We start from the raw sequence: 17,103 nt of genomic DNA on the forward strand, positions 1-17,103 counted from the left end.
TCTTAAGTCAGGTTTGTGGAAGTTTATTTTCCAAATAATGAAATTCACCCTTTCTAGTGGATGATTTTATACATTTTGACAAATGCATACAGGTGTTTTCTAACCACACTCAGTTTGGTTCCGTTGCACCGCCCTAAGTTCTCTTGTGCCCCTTTTTGGGCACCTTCCCCAATTGTGACCCCAAACAACCAGTAATTTTTTCTGTCCCTTTGTCTTGCGTCTTCCAGAGTGTTAGATAAATATATCACACGTAGCGTTTTGAGTCTGGCTTCTCTCTAAGAAGACTGATGGCGTTTGAGGGCCATCCGGGTTTTCCGTTACTGAGTCGAGCTCTATTGTGCAGATGTTTACACGGTCATCAGGTAAAAGACATTGGGCGATTTTTCTTTATACCAGGCTCATGTGACCTTCTTCACTTTGCCACTTAACATGCATCCTCTGATTTAGAGGACAAGATACAACGCCCTCAGGAATCAAGCTCTGATATTTCCTCTCTTCCAGCCAATCTCGTCCTCTTAAGACCAGGAGGGCATCCTCCCCCAGAACTTCCATGTTATTCCCGCACATTCCTAGCCCTTCACACACACTGCTGCTGGCTGGCTGCACTGCCTTTGGATCTGGTAGCAGGGCAGAGCCCCTGACTGTCCTGCACCACCCCATGCCTGCCCCTGACTAAGCTGCAGACCTGCTGGCGTAGCGTTACAGGTGCCTGCAGAAGGAGAGAAGAGGCGGGGGAGTGTGCGGAGCAAGCGCCTAATCTTATTAACCTGAATTGAGGTTACTCAGGGTTTATTGACTGGGGGCTCAGTCCTGGGCTTGAAAATGCTGCAGGAGGCTGTGTGGTCTTGAGCTGAGGCCCAGATACTGAGACACCTATTAAATGTTCGGAATAGCTGTTACTGCTCCTTCACTGTGGAGTAGTTGTTTTAAAAACAGAAATTCTAAGATACTGTCTTCATCTCTCACCTTCCCCCAGGGTTGGGCAGGCAAGATTTGAAAAGCAGAGTCCCTTGGGAGAAATGAACTTACACTGGCCCAAAGAAAGACTGAGGTTAGACACAGGAAAAAAGCTGGTCCCAGTCTTGCTGGGCGCTTGTAGAGGACCAAACAAGATGGGCAGTTTCCTCTGGCAGCTACCTGAGAAGACTGTGAGGATGGCATACCACCTCAGTCAGAGATGCAGTCTGTATGCTGAGAAAGCAGCTATCGGGCGTTGCTGCCTATGCATTTTGCTGTGTGACAGCCCAGCTCAGGACATTCAGACAAAGACCTGAGCTTAGGTTTCCCTCCCCCAGTATTCCTTCTTTGCTTTTCCCGAGGCTCCTTTTAAAATAAACACTCAAGATGGAGCCTAGCCCAACCACTTCTTATGTAACGTAACGGGTGCTCACTGCCCTGTCCTCTGCCTCCTGCTCGCCTGACCTGGGGTGAAAGACCGCCCTCCTCCTGGCTCAGTCCACAGCCCCCACCCCACCCCACCCCTTTCTGTTCTGCGACCTGTAAGTGAGAGACTTTGAGAATTTACCCCCTTTGTATGAGCGCACTGCCTCCAGTGGTTTCACTTCCCCGGCGAGGGACGTAGGATGCTGAGGGAGCTTCCTGCATTGTGTCTTTGGCCTCCTCCTCCAGCAGATTGTCATCTGCATGTCCCTAATTCAGTACACCAGCTCCGGGCTCCCTACACAGTCTGCTCAGAATCAACTGATATTTATTGTAGGGTCTGTTCACCCTTCATCCTCTCAACAGCGCTCAAATTCTGACCAGAGCATGGGGTGGGGGTGGGGGGTGGGGGGAAGATTTGGAATTTTTGTTTAAATCCCTAAATTGAGATTCCACATACTAAAATACTAAATTCCGTCCTGGTCCAAATACTAGGAAATGTTGAGATTATTTGGATAACCTGATGGCCCCTGTTCTCGCAGATCAGAGGCGAGGTGACACCTGCGCTGTAGAGACAGCTCCCTGATCGTGAGCAGTGCCTCCGTTCAGTGTCAGGATTCGCTTGGTTTTGTTAGCAAGTATCAGCGAGAATCTGGGTTCCTGTGCTAAACACATTTAGCACCTACATTTAAGACAGGCATTTAACAAGGTGATTTTTGTATAATATAATTTTTAATGTCTATTGTACAGCTGTCAACAGCATCGTCAAGTGTGCGGGCCTGGAGTGGCATTTTCTGGATGGTTCTCAGCACCCCTGGGGGGTGGAGAGCTCCGGGACCCTCATCCGAGGGCTTGACTCCCTCAGTGTTGCCCACGTGGATCATCCCTTGGTCTGCACACTCAGAAGTCTAATTACCTGAGACCAGAGTCTGACAGGATATTCAAACATTTTTGATCTGGTCTGGGAGAGTTCGAGCCCCAGCACATAGCCCAGGCAGCACCAGAAGTCTTACTATCTCCACACTGAAGACTCAGGACAGCAATGAAATCATTCCCTCCTTCCCCTTAAAGCTTCTTTTCTCTCTTTTTTTCCGGAGGGAAGTGAAAACTTCTTTCGCAGTTACTAGCATGGGAAGAAGAGAAGTTGCAAAGAATCTTCTAACACAGAGGTGTTCAGGAAGTACCCTTCGCAGGATGGATATTTGGGGGAAGAAACAGGACAGAGCTCGCAGAGCACTCCACCCTCCACTGTGGACGGCTCGTGTTGTCCAGGGGCTGTCACAGCACCTTTTGGGCGTCCCTGGGCCCACTGGAGGTGAGGCCCAGTCTCCAAACGGGGGACTCTCATCTCATTGTTGCTCCTTTGCCGCAGACCCAGCGCTTCCACGGACAAGCCCAAGGAGGTCAGCCGGCACGTTATCTGGAACCCCCAGCAGCCCCACTCCCTCAGCCCGTGGCTCACTCCTGGCTAAGTGCTGAGGGCTTGTGAAGGTTCACAAAAGCTGTGTTTTTGCAGGGGGATATCATCCCCTCTCTTAAATTCTCTTGCCTCATGATTGAAAATTCCTCTTTGGAGCCCTCAGTGCTTTGGAGAGACCATTACTCAAAAAAACATAACTGTCCCTCACCGTCTCTAATTATGTGAAGTGGCTGACCTCTCAGTCTTTGCATTTGAAAAACTGACAGTATGTCCAGTACATTTGTGAATTCCTGGGCTTATGCACCAAGAGACACTTGGATATAGAATGAAGCAACTTGGAGCTCACCAGAACAGCCGGCTTGTGAAAGGAGAGCAGCCCTCAGCTGTGGCCAGTGGCCTCCGGGGGAACCGAATTCCTGTGACTGCAGAGTCTCCCACTGAGAGGCCCTCCATGAGCCCACCGTGAAGGTGCGTCCCGGGCGGTGGGGCTGAGCAGGACTCGTGCACTCACAGGTTGAGACATTGATTCAACAGAAGTGTTTAGGGGCCCTGAATAGTAAATCCCAGCATCCAGAAGAGCCTCTGTGAGACGGCGGCCCTCTTCGGGAGATTCTGATGGGATCCGGGGGGTATCCAAAGTTCCTGGAGTCCACTACTTTTCAGTGTTTGGAGGGGAGGGGGCCGCAGGGCCGTCAGCCTGCTGCCGGGGCCTGGCCTGCGTCCTCTCCCTCGGCTTCCACCTGGTTACCCTTGCCCAGCTTCTTCACACTCTCCAGAACGGCCTTCCAGGTCTCCGGCACGCTCTTCTCCAGAAGCCAGCCCTCACTCTCGCACTCGGGGTCTTCGGGGTTGGCCATGCCTTCCAGCGCCGTGTGCAGGTAGCGTAGCCCAACAGTGATGGTCACCTGGTGTGGGGAGAGGAGACTTACAGGAGTAGGGAAGTAGCTGGAGCAGGTGTTACCCAGAAACCACGGAGACCCTTCAGACAAGGCTCTGTCGGGTCTGAGTTGACGAAGGCCTGCCTGCCCCAGCCATGCCTGAGTGCTCGAAACACCTCCCGCTGCCCCCACCTCACCTCTGACCCTGTTCTCCTCCCTTTCCAGTCACTCCAGGGTTCTTAGGATCCTGCCCACCCCAACCTCTCTCCTTCCCAGTTTTACCATGTGCTGTTTTCTCTACCTAGCATATTAGGGGTGCCCCTCCCCTTACGTCTCCCCTGTCCTGGGGGGCATTAATCCTGGGCTCCTTCTCCATGCCCACCTCCACCTCATTCCTAGCACATTGCTTGGTACATACTTGGTGCTCAGCAACTATTTGCTGGACAGAATAAAAAGCCATCTTTTTTCCTGCAAACAAGGTAATAGATGGTTTCCCTGTATTTCTGTTATTCTGATTAGTATGGGGGTGAGTGGGTGATTGGTTTGGATTTGTTCACTGGCAGTCACTGCTACAGACTCTGGTGCCAGAATGCCTGGATTCAAGCCTCAGCCCTGGCACCTAGCCAGCCGTGTGACCAGGAAGCCTCAGTTTGCTTGTCTGGTTTGCAGATTTTCAGATGAAGTACCACCTGTTCCATGGGCGTGCTGTGACACTTTGGTGTGTGTGGAGTGTGGCAGCTGTAGTTGGTTATTAGGCAGCGTGGTAAGTATTCTTTCTGCTCTTCTCACCCTGTATTGTGTTGGCCACTTGCTTCTACACAAATTCCTGCTTTGCTTGCACTCTTCCTTTGATAGTATAGCAAAGTCTGTGAGAGGCCTAGGCCCACTAACAGAGAACATCCACTCCCTGAGGGCACGAGTGCCCTTGATGCGTCTGGTTCACCCGCTGTCACAGCCCTAGGAGGGCACCGCATGGTGATAGGGCCTCAGTAGACATCTGAGAATGAATGCCCTGGGAGTATTTTATAATTATGGTAGTGCGTGATAATAGTAGCTAGTAGTTTTAGGGGTTTATTATAATTATTGTTGACGGAAAGTTTAATAAGATATTTTTACAGTGAAAAAATCCTTCCTCCAGGAAGTCCTCCTGGTACCCACGTGCCCATTCTGATTCTTTCCTTCTTTCCTCAAGAAGGCCTCCTGCCACACTATGAATTTTGCACTAGTATTATTATTGAGGCGTCATATCCTCACTGGATTGTGAAACCCAGGAGGGCAAGGCTGAGGGCAGAATCTTATCAGCTCAGCCACCCTTGTGCCCATCGCAGAGTCTGCCCACTAAAAGCCTCAAGCCAAAGTCAGGGGCATGCAAACTCCCTGTTCCCAGTGAACTTCCTCTTCTTAAGCAGTTGCTAGATTTCTGGAAAAGTGGGTAAGCAGAGAGGCAGCCAGTGGAAGTCCATTTCCCCAGTGACTTCAGTTATCCTTTCTTCTTCTCATGGGTTTTCAAGGATGCGATCTTCTAGCCTTCTATCCTCATTCTACCTTCTAACCTTTTCTTCTTATTGTACCCACTCATTCCTAAGACTCATTCCTGAGACTCTGCCTCAAGGAGCCAGGGACCAGTAAATCTCCATGAATATGCTTGCGTTTCCCTCAGTGTGAGAAGGCCTCCCTCCCCTTCTCATCCCCCCTCAACAGGCAGTTCAACCCCTCTGGTGTGACATGGTGAGTTAGAAGTGGTGTGTCTCAAATGAGAACACAGCTACCTGTGAATTTCCATAGCACTAAAGATAGACTTACTTAAGGGAAACTTTCAGTGAATCTCTGATGGGCAGTTTCCTCACCTAATATTCCTGGCTTTGTGAATTTAGCTTTTGTAGGCTGGGCTTCCTGCTGTCAGCTCAAAGCAGGAGCCCATGAGTCACCCTCTGTGCTACCTCAGTTTACCCCTTCTTGACATGGGCTCTTCTTCAGCACCCAGGACAGCGCCCAGCACTCAGGTGTTTGAGAATTATTTCTTCAACAAATGAATGAATGAGGGCTTGCTACATCCCAAGCCCTACAGCTACAGAGAGGAATTAAACCAAATAGGTAATGGAAAATGAACCTACAGATAATCAGAATACCCAGTAAACTGCTACCAGAATTTCAAAGAGAAGCACAAATCAATGTGCCTGTAACTCCTGTTGCCTCCCAGTAGCCCCAGAGCTAAGTGCTGTCAGTCCCCTAAAACAGAGAGGTTAAATAAGTTTCTGAGACCTCAGGTGCAAAATGTGGAGACACAGGATGAACCTCAAAAACATCCAAAGTGAAAGAAATCAGACATGAAAGGTCATATATTACAAGATTCCATTTATATGAAATGTCCAGAATTGATAAAGCCACAAGGACAGAACAAAAATGGGTGGCTGCCAGGGGCTTAGCGGGAGGGCTGGAGGGGTGTGACTGCATAATGAATGTGAGGTTTTTTTGAGGGGGTAGTGGAAGTATTCTGGAACAAGATAAAGGTGGTAGTCGCACAACACTGTGAATGTACCAAATGCCTCCAAATTGTTCGCTTTAAAATGATTGATTTTTTGTGATATGCATTTCAACTCTTCTTTAAGTGGTAGGACAGAAACAAAAAGTGGAGTGCCAGTGTTCAAGCCTGGGCCTGCCTGCATGCCAGCAGAGGGCTGGTTCCCAGGAGGGAGTCCCGGGCCCAGCTCCACCCCATGAATCCCAGTGGGGCAGGTGAGTCCCTCTTGTCTTGCCCCCTCGTTGACCAGGGCCTACCTCAAAGAGCCAGACGAGGAGCGTCACAGCACCTATGGTATTCATGAGGTTGCTGTAATAGCTCAGCAGGGCGGCCCTGCAGCCACGCAGCCACAGATTGAGCTCTTCCGTCTGGTGGTCGTAGCTGTAGTGTGCAGAGTTGTTGGTGAGCTGGTACTGGATGCAGGGCCGTGGTGAGTTGGGGTTGCAGCAGCTGAAGGGGACACCGTCCACCAGGTACCGCCCATCCACGTTGCTCTTGATGCGACTGCAGAAGAAACAGATAGTTGGCTTGAGACCGGCCTCCTGGACTTCTCAGCAGGTGCCAGTTTCTCTCACCCCTCATCTCTGAAAATCTGGGATATTCATTCCCTCATTCTTCTCAAGAACTAATTTGCTCTTCATCAGCTACATGCCAGCCACTATTCCAACTGCTGAAGATGGAAGAGTGGCCCAGAAAGCCAAGGCCCCGGCTTCCTGGAGCTTAAATTTAGAGGGTTGAGACAGATGATAAGCCAAGAAGCAAGTAAATAAGGAACATCTGTATTTTAGCCCTTGTATAGCAAAGGAGATTCCACAAAATCTTACAAGACATTTCAAGGACTCTGTGGACGTGCTGATCCTGAAATGCCCTGGAAGCCTCCGAGCAACCTTTGGTAAAACTGAGATCGAGAGTGCTGTTCACTGTACTGATCTGCCAGAGGGTAGCCTATTAGTGGCTCAGTGTTTCTTCAAGATCCTGGGATAACTAGCAGTGTAGATAGGAAGGAAGTCACAGGACGGGGCATTTAGACAAGAGTGAATCACGTACATTAGGAATGTGTTCATTCTTGTATTGCCCGTTGTTTTAACCCAACTGAACACAAGATCAACACAAGCACTGTACTCCTGGAAGCCATTATGTGTGTTAGAACATGGATGTTGCACTGTAGACAACATTTGACCCCAGTCTATGGAGCACCACATCAGTTTTTATAAAGTCCAAGATAAAGATTTATGCCAAAAAAATCACCCAACAACTCTATGTGCTGCCAGGGCCTGGCATGCAGTGATTTCTTGGAGCTGTGCCAGGCTGGTAGGATGAGAGCCGCAGGAAAGGTGGTAAGTGTGAGACAAGGCTCTGCCTGGCATTTGTGACCATCAGCATTAGCCCCCAGCCCCTTCTCTAACCTCATCTCCTCCTTACAGCTCTGGAGACCAACCAGCACCCCCTCTGGCCAGATCAGTTCTGTCTAGCAGATGTTTCCTGAAGGCCTGCTCCGGCCCTGGGCCTTTGCAGCAGGGGCAAGGAATGAGTCTTTGCCCATGGCTTGCTCTCCATCCACAATGAGCCCTGCCCCACCCTTCCCTGCTGGGTGGAAGAGCTTTATTCACCTGAAGGATGCAGTTTGCCCAACTTTCACATTTCTCTATTTATTTATATTTGGTTGGTGGGCTGCCATCTATGGGGTCGCACAGAGTCAGACACGACTCAAGTGACTTAGCAGCAGCAGAGCACACCATGCATTTATGTGGATTCAAAATTTAAAGGGGCAGGGACTTCCCTGGTGGTCCAGTGATTAAAACTCTGCACTTTCACTGCAGAGGGCGCAGGTTCAATCCCTAGTCAGGGAACTGTGATTCTACAAGCCTCATGGTGCAGCCAAAAATTAAAAAAAAAAAAAAAAGTTTATGTAGCTGTGCACTTAAGATTTGCACACTTGATTATGTGCATGTTGTCTTGAATAAAAAATGTGTTTTTTAAAGTTTATTTTTTAATTGCAAGGCATTATTACATCATAACAGCAGACTTTTACAACATAAGAACAGGGAGCATGTAGTTGCTCGTAATAGAAGTTATTTCCAATGCTTATTGAAATGGTAATTAATTATACTCTTAAAAAGACGGTCAAGGACTTCTCTGGTGGTTCAGTGGTTCAGACTGTACTCCCAATGCAGTGGGCCTGGATTCAATCCCTGGTCAAGGAACTAGCTCCTACCTGCCACAACAGAGACTGAAGATCCCAAGTACCACAGCTAAGACCTGGCACAGCCAGATAAATAAATATTTTTTAAAAAATTAAAAGATGTTCAGGGACTTCCCTGGAGGTCCACTGGTTAAGACTGCACTCTTCCGCTGCAGGGGGCATGGTTTGATCCCTGGTCAGGGAACTAAGTTTCCGCATGCCACTCAGCCAGAAAAAAAAAACGTGTTAATGTTTAGCTTCTAGTAATATCTCCTTGATTGAAAAAATTCTCCCACTATCCTGTCTCTTGGCCTCCAAGTGCCCTCACTGTGGCCAGCTCTGTCTGTCCTACACAGGCCTCACACATGGACAAGCAAATTCAGATTTTGCAAAAATTCTTCCTGTTTGTTTTGTTTTTACCCAATGGTCACATTATATTGACACTGCCTTAAACCATTATTTTTTCCCTTAACGATACCTTGGAGATCTTTTATATCTGTCAGTGGGGAGTGTTCTCCAGGTTTTAATGAGGTGCATGGTATCCCCAGTGTGCAGATAGCCCATGGGGTACTATCAAGGTCCCTACTGATGGACATCGGGGATTCTCCCAGTTTCGTGTTGAAACAAGCATGTACGGGGTCAGTTCACATACTGGGACCATATCTAGAGCATCAGTTGCTAGGAGAGAAGTCTCTGCATCAGGGCCCATCGGTGGTTGCACCCAAGCTCTGCCATCTGTCTCCTCTGGGGGATTGTACAGTGACATCTCCACTGGCCACACCCACACAAGTCCTGTTTTTGATCTTTGCCAAAACCTGATAGATGAAAAATAGTATCTCCAAAGTTGTTCTAAATTTCTTTTTTTTTTTTTCTCATTGTAAGTGTAATTGGGAATCTTTTGATATGTTTTAAGATCCATTTGTGGTTTGTCTTCGGTGAACTGTCTGCTGATCGGTATGGTTAAGACCATGCCATACTACATGGTGTGGCCTCCTTGGTTCCAGAACAATCCGTGCCTGGGTCATGGCGACCATATTTCCACCTGCCCTGCAGTCCCTGGCCTCTGCTTCATGGACAGGACCCACAGCACACCTGGCCCTGGGTGCACAGGTGGTCTAGGACTAGGACCGTGATGAGAGCAGAACAGCCTTAGTTTACTCCAGATCCATCCCTCTGGACCACCTTACCCTTGTGGGTCTCAGCTTATTTATCTGTAAAATGAACTGGACATGAGGATTGTGTGAAGGGAATGTAAAAAGGCTTAGAAGAGTGCCTGGTACATATTAACTGTGCAGCAAATGTGGACTCCTGGGCCGAGGCTGGGCTGGGTGACTGAACAAGAGCTTTTGCAGGAAACCTGTGTGTCCTCAGGGAGCAGCTGTGAGGGTGGAATAGACCACTCTATTCCGCTGGGGAGCAGCCACGCGTGAGCGGGTGGTGTGGGCCCTGCCGGCTGTGGAGAAGAGGGGAGCCCCTGCTGTGACCCAGCCCTCAAGGGCAGAGCTCCCTGCTGGCCCTTGGCTGGGGCTGGGCGGCATCTGTCCAAGGACAGGAGGGGTCGCTGCTGAAGCTCACCTACCCTGAGTGCCTGGGAGCAGCCATCTGAACAGGCCTGTGTGGCACGAGGCTCCACTGGCCAGGGTGGAACTGGAGCAGCAACCTTCACCTTGGGGCTCCCAGCCCCATCCTGAGGGGCCAGCTGCCCCCACAGCCCTGGTCCCCAAACACAGATGCTGTTCGTCCCTGTTTCTGACCTGCAGTCACCCCTGGAACCTACTCCTACCTAGGCCAGGCCCAGCATCCCCATGGAGGGCAATGGGTTACAGCGCAGAGAGCTGGCCTTTGAGTCCCGAATCTGCACATGTGAGCTGTGGACTGTGTGAGGTGGGACGATCAGAGACTGTGGGGAGGGTGAGATGAGGCAGTCAGTGGATGCCCAGGACACAGGCTCTGAGAGAATGCTGGATCCTCCCCACTCTTGGCCATCTGGGGGGACCCTGCAGCCCACTGGACTGTTCTACCAAGGAGGAAATGGGGCCCAGAGCAGGGCAAGCCTTCACCCAAGTTACACAGGAAGTGGAAGACCAGCCCACAGCAGTTTCCCAACTCGCCCCTCAGAGTTTCCTCAGAGTCTCCAGGGCCTTCCTGCCTGTTGGCTCTTTCTAGCTAGAGGAGTGTAAGTCGCTCATTCGTGTCCAACTCTTTGTGACCCCATGGACGATACAGTCCATGGAATTCTCCAGGTCAGAATACTGGAGTAGCCAATCCCTTCTCCAGGAGATCTTCCCGACCCAGGAATCGAACTGGGGTCTCCTGCATTGCAGGTGGATTTTTTACCAGTTGAGCTACCAGGGAAGCCCTTTTCTAGCTAAACTTCCCTAGAAAGGTGTGTGTTCTCGCCACTGTTCCCTGTCCCAGGAGCCCTTCCTTGCCTACCATCATTTCTCCTGTGCACTCCCCATGTTTCCCTCAACTGGGGTAAGGCCTACAGACCTGCCTCATCCTCCCTGAGGCATCCTGGGGCCTAAGGGAGGGCAGCCCTGGCTTGATTGACACTGGGCTTCCCCCAGCCTAGGACCTCTTGGGGTCCCATATCTCTGCAACTAACCCTCCCCCTCCCTCAGGAGTACTTTCTTGTTTATTTAGCACTCGCCCCAGTTCCAACCACAGATTAAGGCTCCACTCACTCACCCTCTTAAGACAAAGTCAGGCAGAGGAGAGCTCCTTAGTTGGTGAGCTGGCTATTTATATCAGAGTATTTCCCAAGCTACAAATCTCTGCTCAGGGCTCACCAAGAGTTGTAGGGGTCTTGATTAAGGTAAGGCTTTGTTCTAGCTCACTCTCTCACAGCCAAGATACAATTTAGGAAAATCATCACATTGGAATTTTCCTGGAAAAAACTATAATTTAGTAGGTGAATTAATAAATCAATAAGGAACACCATATGAAAACAAGCATAGGAGGGAGAGGAGGGATCCAGGAGTGTGAAATGATAAAGAGTGAATTCCCAGCCCGTGTGCCAGCTGAGCGACACCTGTGGGACAACTTGGAAAATCGCTTGACCTCTGAGAGCCTCATTTTTCTCACCTGAGAGATGACACATAGGAACCTGGTATACAGCAAGTACAGTATTAGTATTTCTCTGAAGGGCAGGGGGAAAGGAGGGGACCCAGCCTTTCCCAAGGAAGCCCCACTCTGAGAGGAGACACTGCACTGCTTTCAGGGAGAACTGGCCTGATAAGAGAGCTAGACCTGCACCAGAGAGTCCAGTCTCAGCGGGAGAAACAGGGAGCCCCGGTCTGAGGGGAAACACGGCCCCGCCTCAGGGAGCCCTGGTCTCAGGGGACACAGCCCCGCCTCAGGGAGCCCCGGTCTGAGGAAGACACGGCCCCACCCTCAGGGATCTCCACTCTGAGAGGGGACACAGCCCTGCCTTAGGGAGCTCCAGTCTGAGGGGAGACAAAGGCCTGCCTCAGGGAGCCCCAGTCTGAGGGGAGACACAGCCCTGCCTCGGGGAGCCCCAGTTTGAGGGCCTCAGGGAGTCCTGGTCTGAGGGAGACACGGCCCCACCCTTAGGGAGCTCCAGTCTGAGGGGAGACACAGCCCTGCCTGAGGGATCTCCTAGCCAAGGTCGAGAATTTTTGAGATATCTCTTAATTGTTTAGGAAGAGTTTACTGTCCTGTGGGTTCCGTGGAAAGGACAGTAAAGTGCAAGAGCTCAGTGCCAGCTTCTCCCTCAGACTGAGGGCCCCAGGCCAGGCCTCTGGCTTACAGTCCCCTCAGGCTGACGGTGCCAAGGCCTCTGAGCCTCTTCATGCTCTGCCTCTCATCCCAAGACCCTGAAGCTCAGCTGGTCATGAAAACAGGAAGAAACCTTAAAGGAATGAGTGTAGGGACTTCTCTGGTGGTTCAATGGTTAAGACTCCATGCTTCCCCTGCAGAGGGCACAGTTCCATCCCTGGTTGGGGAATTAAGGACCCACATGCCAGTGGTGTGAACGAAAAAAAAAATTATAATTATAAACTGTCTGAAGACATCATGTCTCACCTGGTGCCATTGCAGCGCCCTACTAGGTGTTCTTGCCAAAACTGAACCTGAATCTAGCCACACCTTAGCCCCACTACTGGTTTACACAGGAACAAAGGAGACAGAGCACGTTAGATGACGACAGCTCTTGGCTGCAACGACCCAAGCCCAGAATGTGAGGAATTCTGCAGGACAAGTGGCTGGCTTCCTCCAAGACGCACATGGCATGAAAAAGGTAACGTTAAGAGTAAGAAAGGTTGTTAGGTCACCTAACAACCAAATGCAAGGTGTGATTTAGATCCTGATTTGAACAAACCAACTGTAAAAGACATCTTGAGACAATCAGAGAATACTAAACACAGACAGGGTATTAGATGATAGTAGTGTTAGTGGACATGATTACTATCGTGCATCTGTTAAACAAAAACAAAAAGGCCAAAAAACACAGATCCTCTTTATCTCTTGTCTATGGCCATACCACCCTGGACGCGCCCGATCTCGTCTGATCTCGGAAGCTAAGCAAGGTCGGGCCTGGTTAGTACTTGGATGTGTGCTTTGGGGGAGTGAGGGCAGTAGTGATGGAATGAGAAAGGGAGAATGTTTACATTTATCAAAATACGGTGATAGGTACATGGGGATTTCTTATAATCTCTCTACTTCTGTGAATGCTTGAAATTTTTTACATTAAAAGTTGAAATGCAAAAATAATAATAAAAGCAGTTCTGGTTAAGAATTCTAAATCTATATCCCAATTCCTTGCTCTGAAAACTCAAGAGTCTCTGAGGGAGGCGGTATTCCTGGACTCCTCTGAGGACTTCCCCAGTTATAACAGCCCCCTGCCCTGCCTGTGTGCCAGCTGAGTGACACCTGTGGAACCCTGGCAAATTGCTTGACCTCTGAGAGCCTCAGTTTTCTCACCTGAGAGATGACAATAAAGTCTCTGACGGGGTGGTGGAGATTAATTGGGTTAATACACATAGAGAGCCCAATATACAGCAAGTGTAGTATAGCTGGGAAGGGAGAGAGAAAGTAATCACAGGAGAAGTGAGCACAGTCCTGTCCCGGGTGCCACAGCCCACAGGGAGTCTCGAGAGCGGGGTCCTGGCTTCTGGGGGGCCTCGTGATGATCTGAGATCCAGGCATGGAAGGATAGCAATCCCACCACGATCCACAGGTGTTTGTTGAGCCTGTATTACACCTTCCCCTGTGCCTCTAGAGAAGGAAGGAAAGAACAAGACAGAGACAGGAGGAGGGACGACCTGAGGCAAACTGGCCCCCTCCAGAGGTTTCAGTCATCGGGGAACAGCGGAGTGGAAAGAGCAGAATCAAGAGCTGGCCCTCCCCTCAGCGGGACAGCGTCCCAGCAGAAGAAGGAACAAGCGCTGACACTGCTGCGACACGGGTGAAATCTTATAACAGTGGGCTGACCAAAGAGCCAGACCCCAAAGGACAAATCCCACATGAGTCCATTGAAAATGAAGTGGCCAGAACAGGGGAGCCTATAGAGACAGAAAGCGGAGTAGCGGCTACTTGGACTTGGGGGCGGGGGAGGTCGGAGTGAGCACTGAAGGGTGCAGCTTTCTCTGCGAGATGCTGAACACGTTCTAAAATCAGCCTCAGTCCTGGTTGCACAGCTCTGTGAATACTAAAAACCATTGAACGGCTCACTTTAGATGGGTGAGTTGTGTGGTGTGTGGAGTATACTGTCCATAAAGCTGGTTTGTTTGTTTTCCAAAAATCTGTCTCCCCCACCCCCAGTTCCAGCCTGCTACTTCCTGCTGTGAGATTTTAGGAACATCCCTTAACCCCTCTGAGGCTCAAATTTCTACAAAATGGAGATAACAACAACTAAAAATAATACAAACTCCCCAGGAAAGGCTTTGTGCCCACCAAATAAGGATGCTTTTCCTCCCAAAAGCCCCAGCAACACAGCAACAGGGCAGGCTGGGGTGAGGGGGCGGGGGTGGGTCAAAGGCTTGTAAACTCTTGTAAAACATCTTGCATTATTCCACTTGATCTCCATGATCAGGAGCCTTCAGGAACCAGCCGTTGACCTTAAAGATTCCTGTGAGAAATCTCCCAAAACCAACCATCTGTCCATGCTTGGCTGAGCCCACAAGTGCCAGGCTCAGTTAGGGATGTTCAGTTTCTCTTAATGTTGTGACCATATGTGTGTGTGTGTGTGCAGCAGAGAAAATTTTTTCCAAGTCAGTGGAGTTAGGACAGTTTCACACCAATAAGCTGGTATGGGGCACTGAGGTGATTTTGATCAAGTGTAATGCTGGCCTAACAAGTTGGATATGCCGACCACTGGGAGTGAAGCGGCCTGGAATGTTGCTCTACCCTGGAACAGAAGGGGATTTGGGGATTACAGAGAGATCCTGTAAGTCTTGTCAAGGACTGACCCTGCAGAAGACGTTCAAGGAAAATGACAGAAAGGATGAGAAACCCCTTACTGCCCATCACAAAAGCTGGTTCTACCATCAACTCCCACTCTCCCCAGCCCCCAGAACTCTGCTTGTCCCCCTGGCTTCACACCTTCTGGGGTGGCATATATAAATCATGGCACTTCGTGCTGTCCCTGCAGACCTGTCCCCTAGGAAGGGCAGAGTGGTTTACAAGCCTCCTTGACAAGGGATTTATAGAAGTAATCCCCTCCCACAGAGAAAATACAGTCCCCAGCAGTGACCTTCATTCTGACTTCCCTTCCCTCTGGGGCTCACCAGCGTTGTCTGGGCTTCGCCCACGTCCTGCAGCCAGTGTGCCCGTGTCCCAGGTGCATGTCCCCCTGACTCACCAGCCTCACTCAGAGGATAAACCACCTGGGGGAGCAACTGAACCCCTAGCCTCAGCCAGGGGATAGAGAGAGCCGGACAGAAAGAAGAGGTGGGGGAGAGCTGCCAGCTTAGGGCTGGCCAACCTTTCCCCGGAAAATGACTCAAGGCTCGAATGATGGGTCTCTGGGAAGAGGGGTATGCCAGGGTCAGTACAAAGAGTGAGAGTCTCCTCTGGAACATTCCCTTACATCCCCCTCAGGATGTTACTTTTACACAAGCCAAGAACATTTTAGAAACACTTTATCAAGTTGCACTATTATTACTTAAGTAGTAAACACCAGCAGGCATTTATTGAGCACCCATTGTATGCCAGGGTCTAGACAGGGCTAGGAGATAAACACCAAGGTTGTGTATTTTGGTGCCTTCATTTAAAAGATGGGCAAACAGGAGTTCCTAGTGGTCCAGTGGTTAAGAACCCTCCTGCCAATGCAGGGGACACAGGTTCAATCCCTAGTCAGGGAAGATTCCATATGCCGAGGGGCCACCAAGCCCATGCGCCACAACTACTGAAGCCCGTGCACTCCAGAGCCTGTGCTCCACACAGAAGCCACACAGTGAGAAGCCTGCACACCTCAACTAGAGAGCAGACAGTAGACCCTTCTTGCCGCAACTAGAGAAAGTCCATGCCCTGCAAAGAAGACCCGGCACAGCAATAAGTAACTTTAAAAAGAGAGAGATGGTCAAGGAGGGGGCCCAAGGTGTCAAAGGCCTTGTCCAAGGTCCCCATCTAATGAACAGTAGAGACAAAGCTCCAGCTTAGACCCCCTGACTGCCCCCATCCTCTGCTCTTTCCACCATATCCAGGGACAAACACCTTGAAAATGGATGCTCAGGGTTGAAAAGTTGGAAAACAAGGGAACAGCCCAGAAATGTATGCTTGTAGGACTGAATCCATTCACTTTGAGTGAATGAGGCAAGCAGCCAGATACCAGCTCAGTATATGTGACCCATCTCTCCTGTATGAAGCAGACGGTCCTGGCTGGGTCTCCCCTGGCCACCAGCATTCAAGCTGCTTCTATAACTTGACGCTATCTTCCCGTCTTAGCCAAACATCAAGTTGAACTGTATAATGCTGCTAATTTTATAGGTAAAAAATGATAGATAATTCTGTATGTCCAATCAAGTTCACCCTCACACACACACCAGTAATAAGTTGAATACGCAGAGTGCCCAATGGAAAGGAAAAGGCACTGAACAGGGGGGAGTCAGAGGCTGGGGTCTCTGTGTCCCCATCACTCTGACCCCAGGACTGGAGGCCACTCACTCTTTGACTTCTTTGGAGGAAAAATCCAGATAGCGGTTGCTGATCCACTGAATCTCAAACCAGTCCCGAAAGCCGTTGTTGCCGCAGCACTTGAACTCAATCTGCAGCATGTCAATGGTCTTCTTCATGAAACACCGGCCCGGGGTGTCTGTGTCCCGGTAGAATTTCATGCCGTTCTTGAGCCCGTGGGCCAGCGTGCTCTCCAGCGAGCCCCGCAGGAGGAAGCAGCAGAGGGCCACCAGGAAGAGGGCCACGTTGAAGAGGACACACACGGCCAGGTACGGCTTCAGCCAGGGCTTCCACTTGGCGTACTTGGCAGGGTCCAGGGCGTCATAACAGATCTTGCCAGCCAGAGAATTGAAGACACAGGACAGCACCCCCACCCCGATCAAGGAATTGGGCACAAAATGGCTCTCAGAATTGTTCATCACATCGCTTCTCTTCCGGAGTTCAATCTTCAGGAATAGCCCTAAGCCAAAGATGATGATACCAGCCAACACGGAGAACCAGTTCATGAGCCAGAGCCCTTGGGCCAACTTGACCCGCTTCTTCTGGTCAAATTTGACTTTCAGCAGCGCCATACTTGCAGGGTGCA

General features: G+C 50.2%; 1 protein-coding gene across 1 annotated transcript; it reads right to left on the minus strand.

Annotated features, from left to right (window-relative positions):
* Positions 1 to 3,492: 3,492 nt before the first annotated feature.
* On the minus strand, positions 3,493 to 17,089 carry PRPH2 (peripherin 2). The gene is made up of 3 exons (XM_004018823.5): positions 16,509 to 17,089; positions 6,457 to 6,703; positions 3,493 to 3,705 (listed from the first exon to the last, which is right to left on the minus strand). The coding sequence occupies exons 1-3, from the start codon at positions 17,087 to 17,089 to the stop codon at positions 3,493 to 3,495; spliced, it is 1,041 nt and encodes a 346-aa protein (XP_004018872.1).
* Positions 17,090 to 17,103: the final 14 nt, after the last annotated feature.

The sequence above is a fragment of the Ovis aries genome, chromosome 20 (assembly GCF_016772045.2).
Source record: "Ovis aries strain OAR_USU_Benz2616 breed Rambouillet chromosome 20, ARS-UI_Ramb_v3.0, whole genome shotgun sequence".
Lineage (NCBI taxonomy): Eukaryota > Metazoa > Chordata > Mammalia > Artiodactyla > Bovidae > Ovis > Ovis aries.

Coding starts and splice junctions, on each gene's coding strand:
- PRPH2 (XM_004018823.5), bottom strand. CDS start 17,089: ATGGCGCTGCTGAAAGTCAAATTTGACCAGAAGAAGCGGGTCAAGTTG. Junction 6,704..16,508: donor TCCTCCAAAGAAGTCAAAGA/GTGAGTGGCCTC, acceptor TTTCTTCTGCAG/TCGCATCAAGAGCAACGTGG. Junction 3,706..6,456: donor TCCTCGTCTGGCTCTTTGAG/GTAGGCCCTGGT, acceptor TCCCCACACCAG/GTGACCATCACTGTTGGGCT.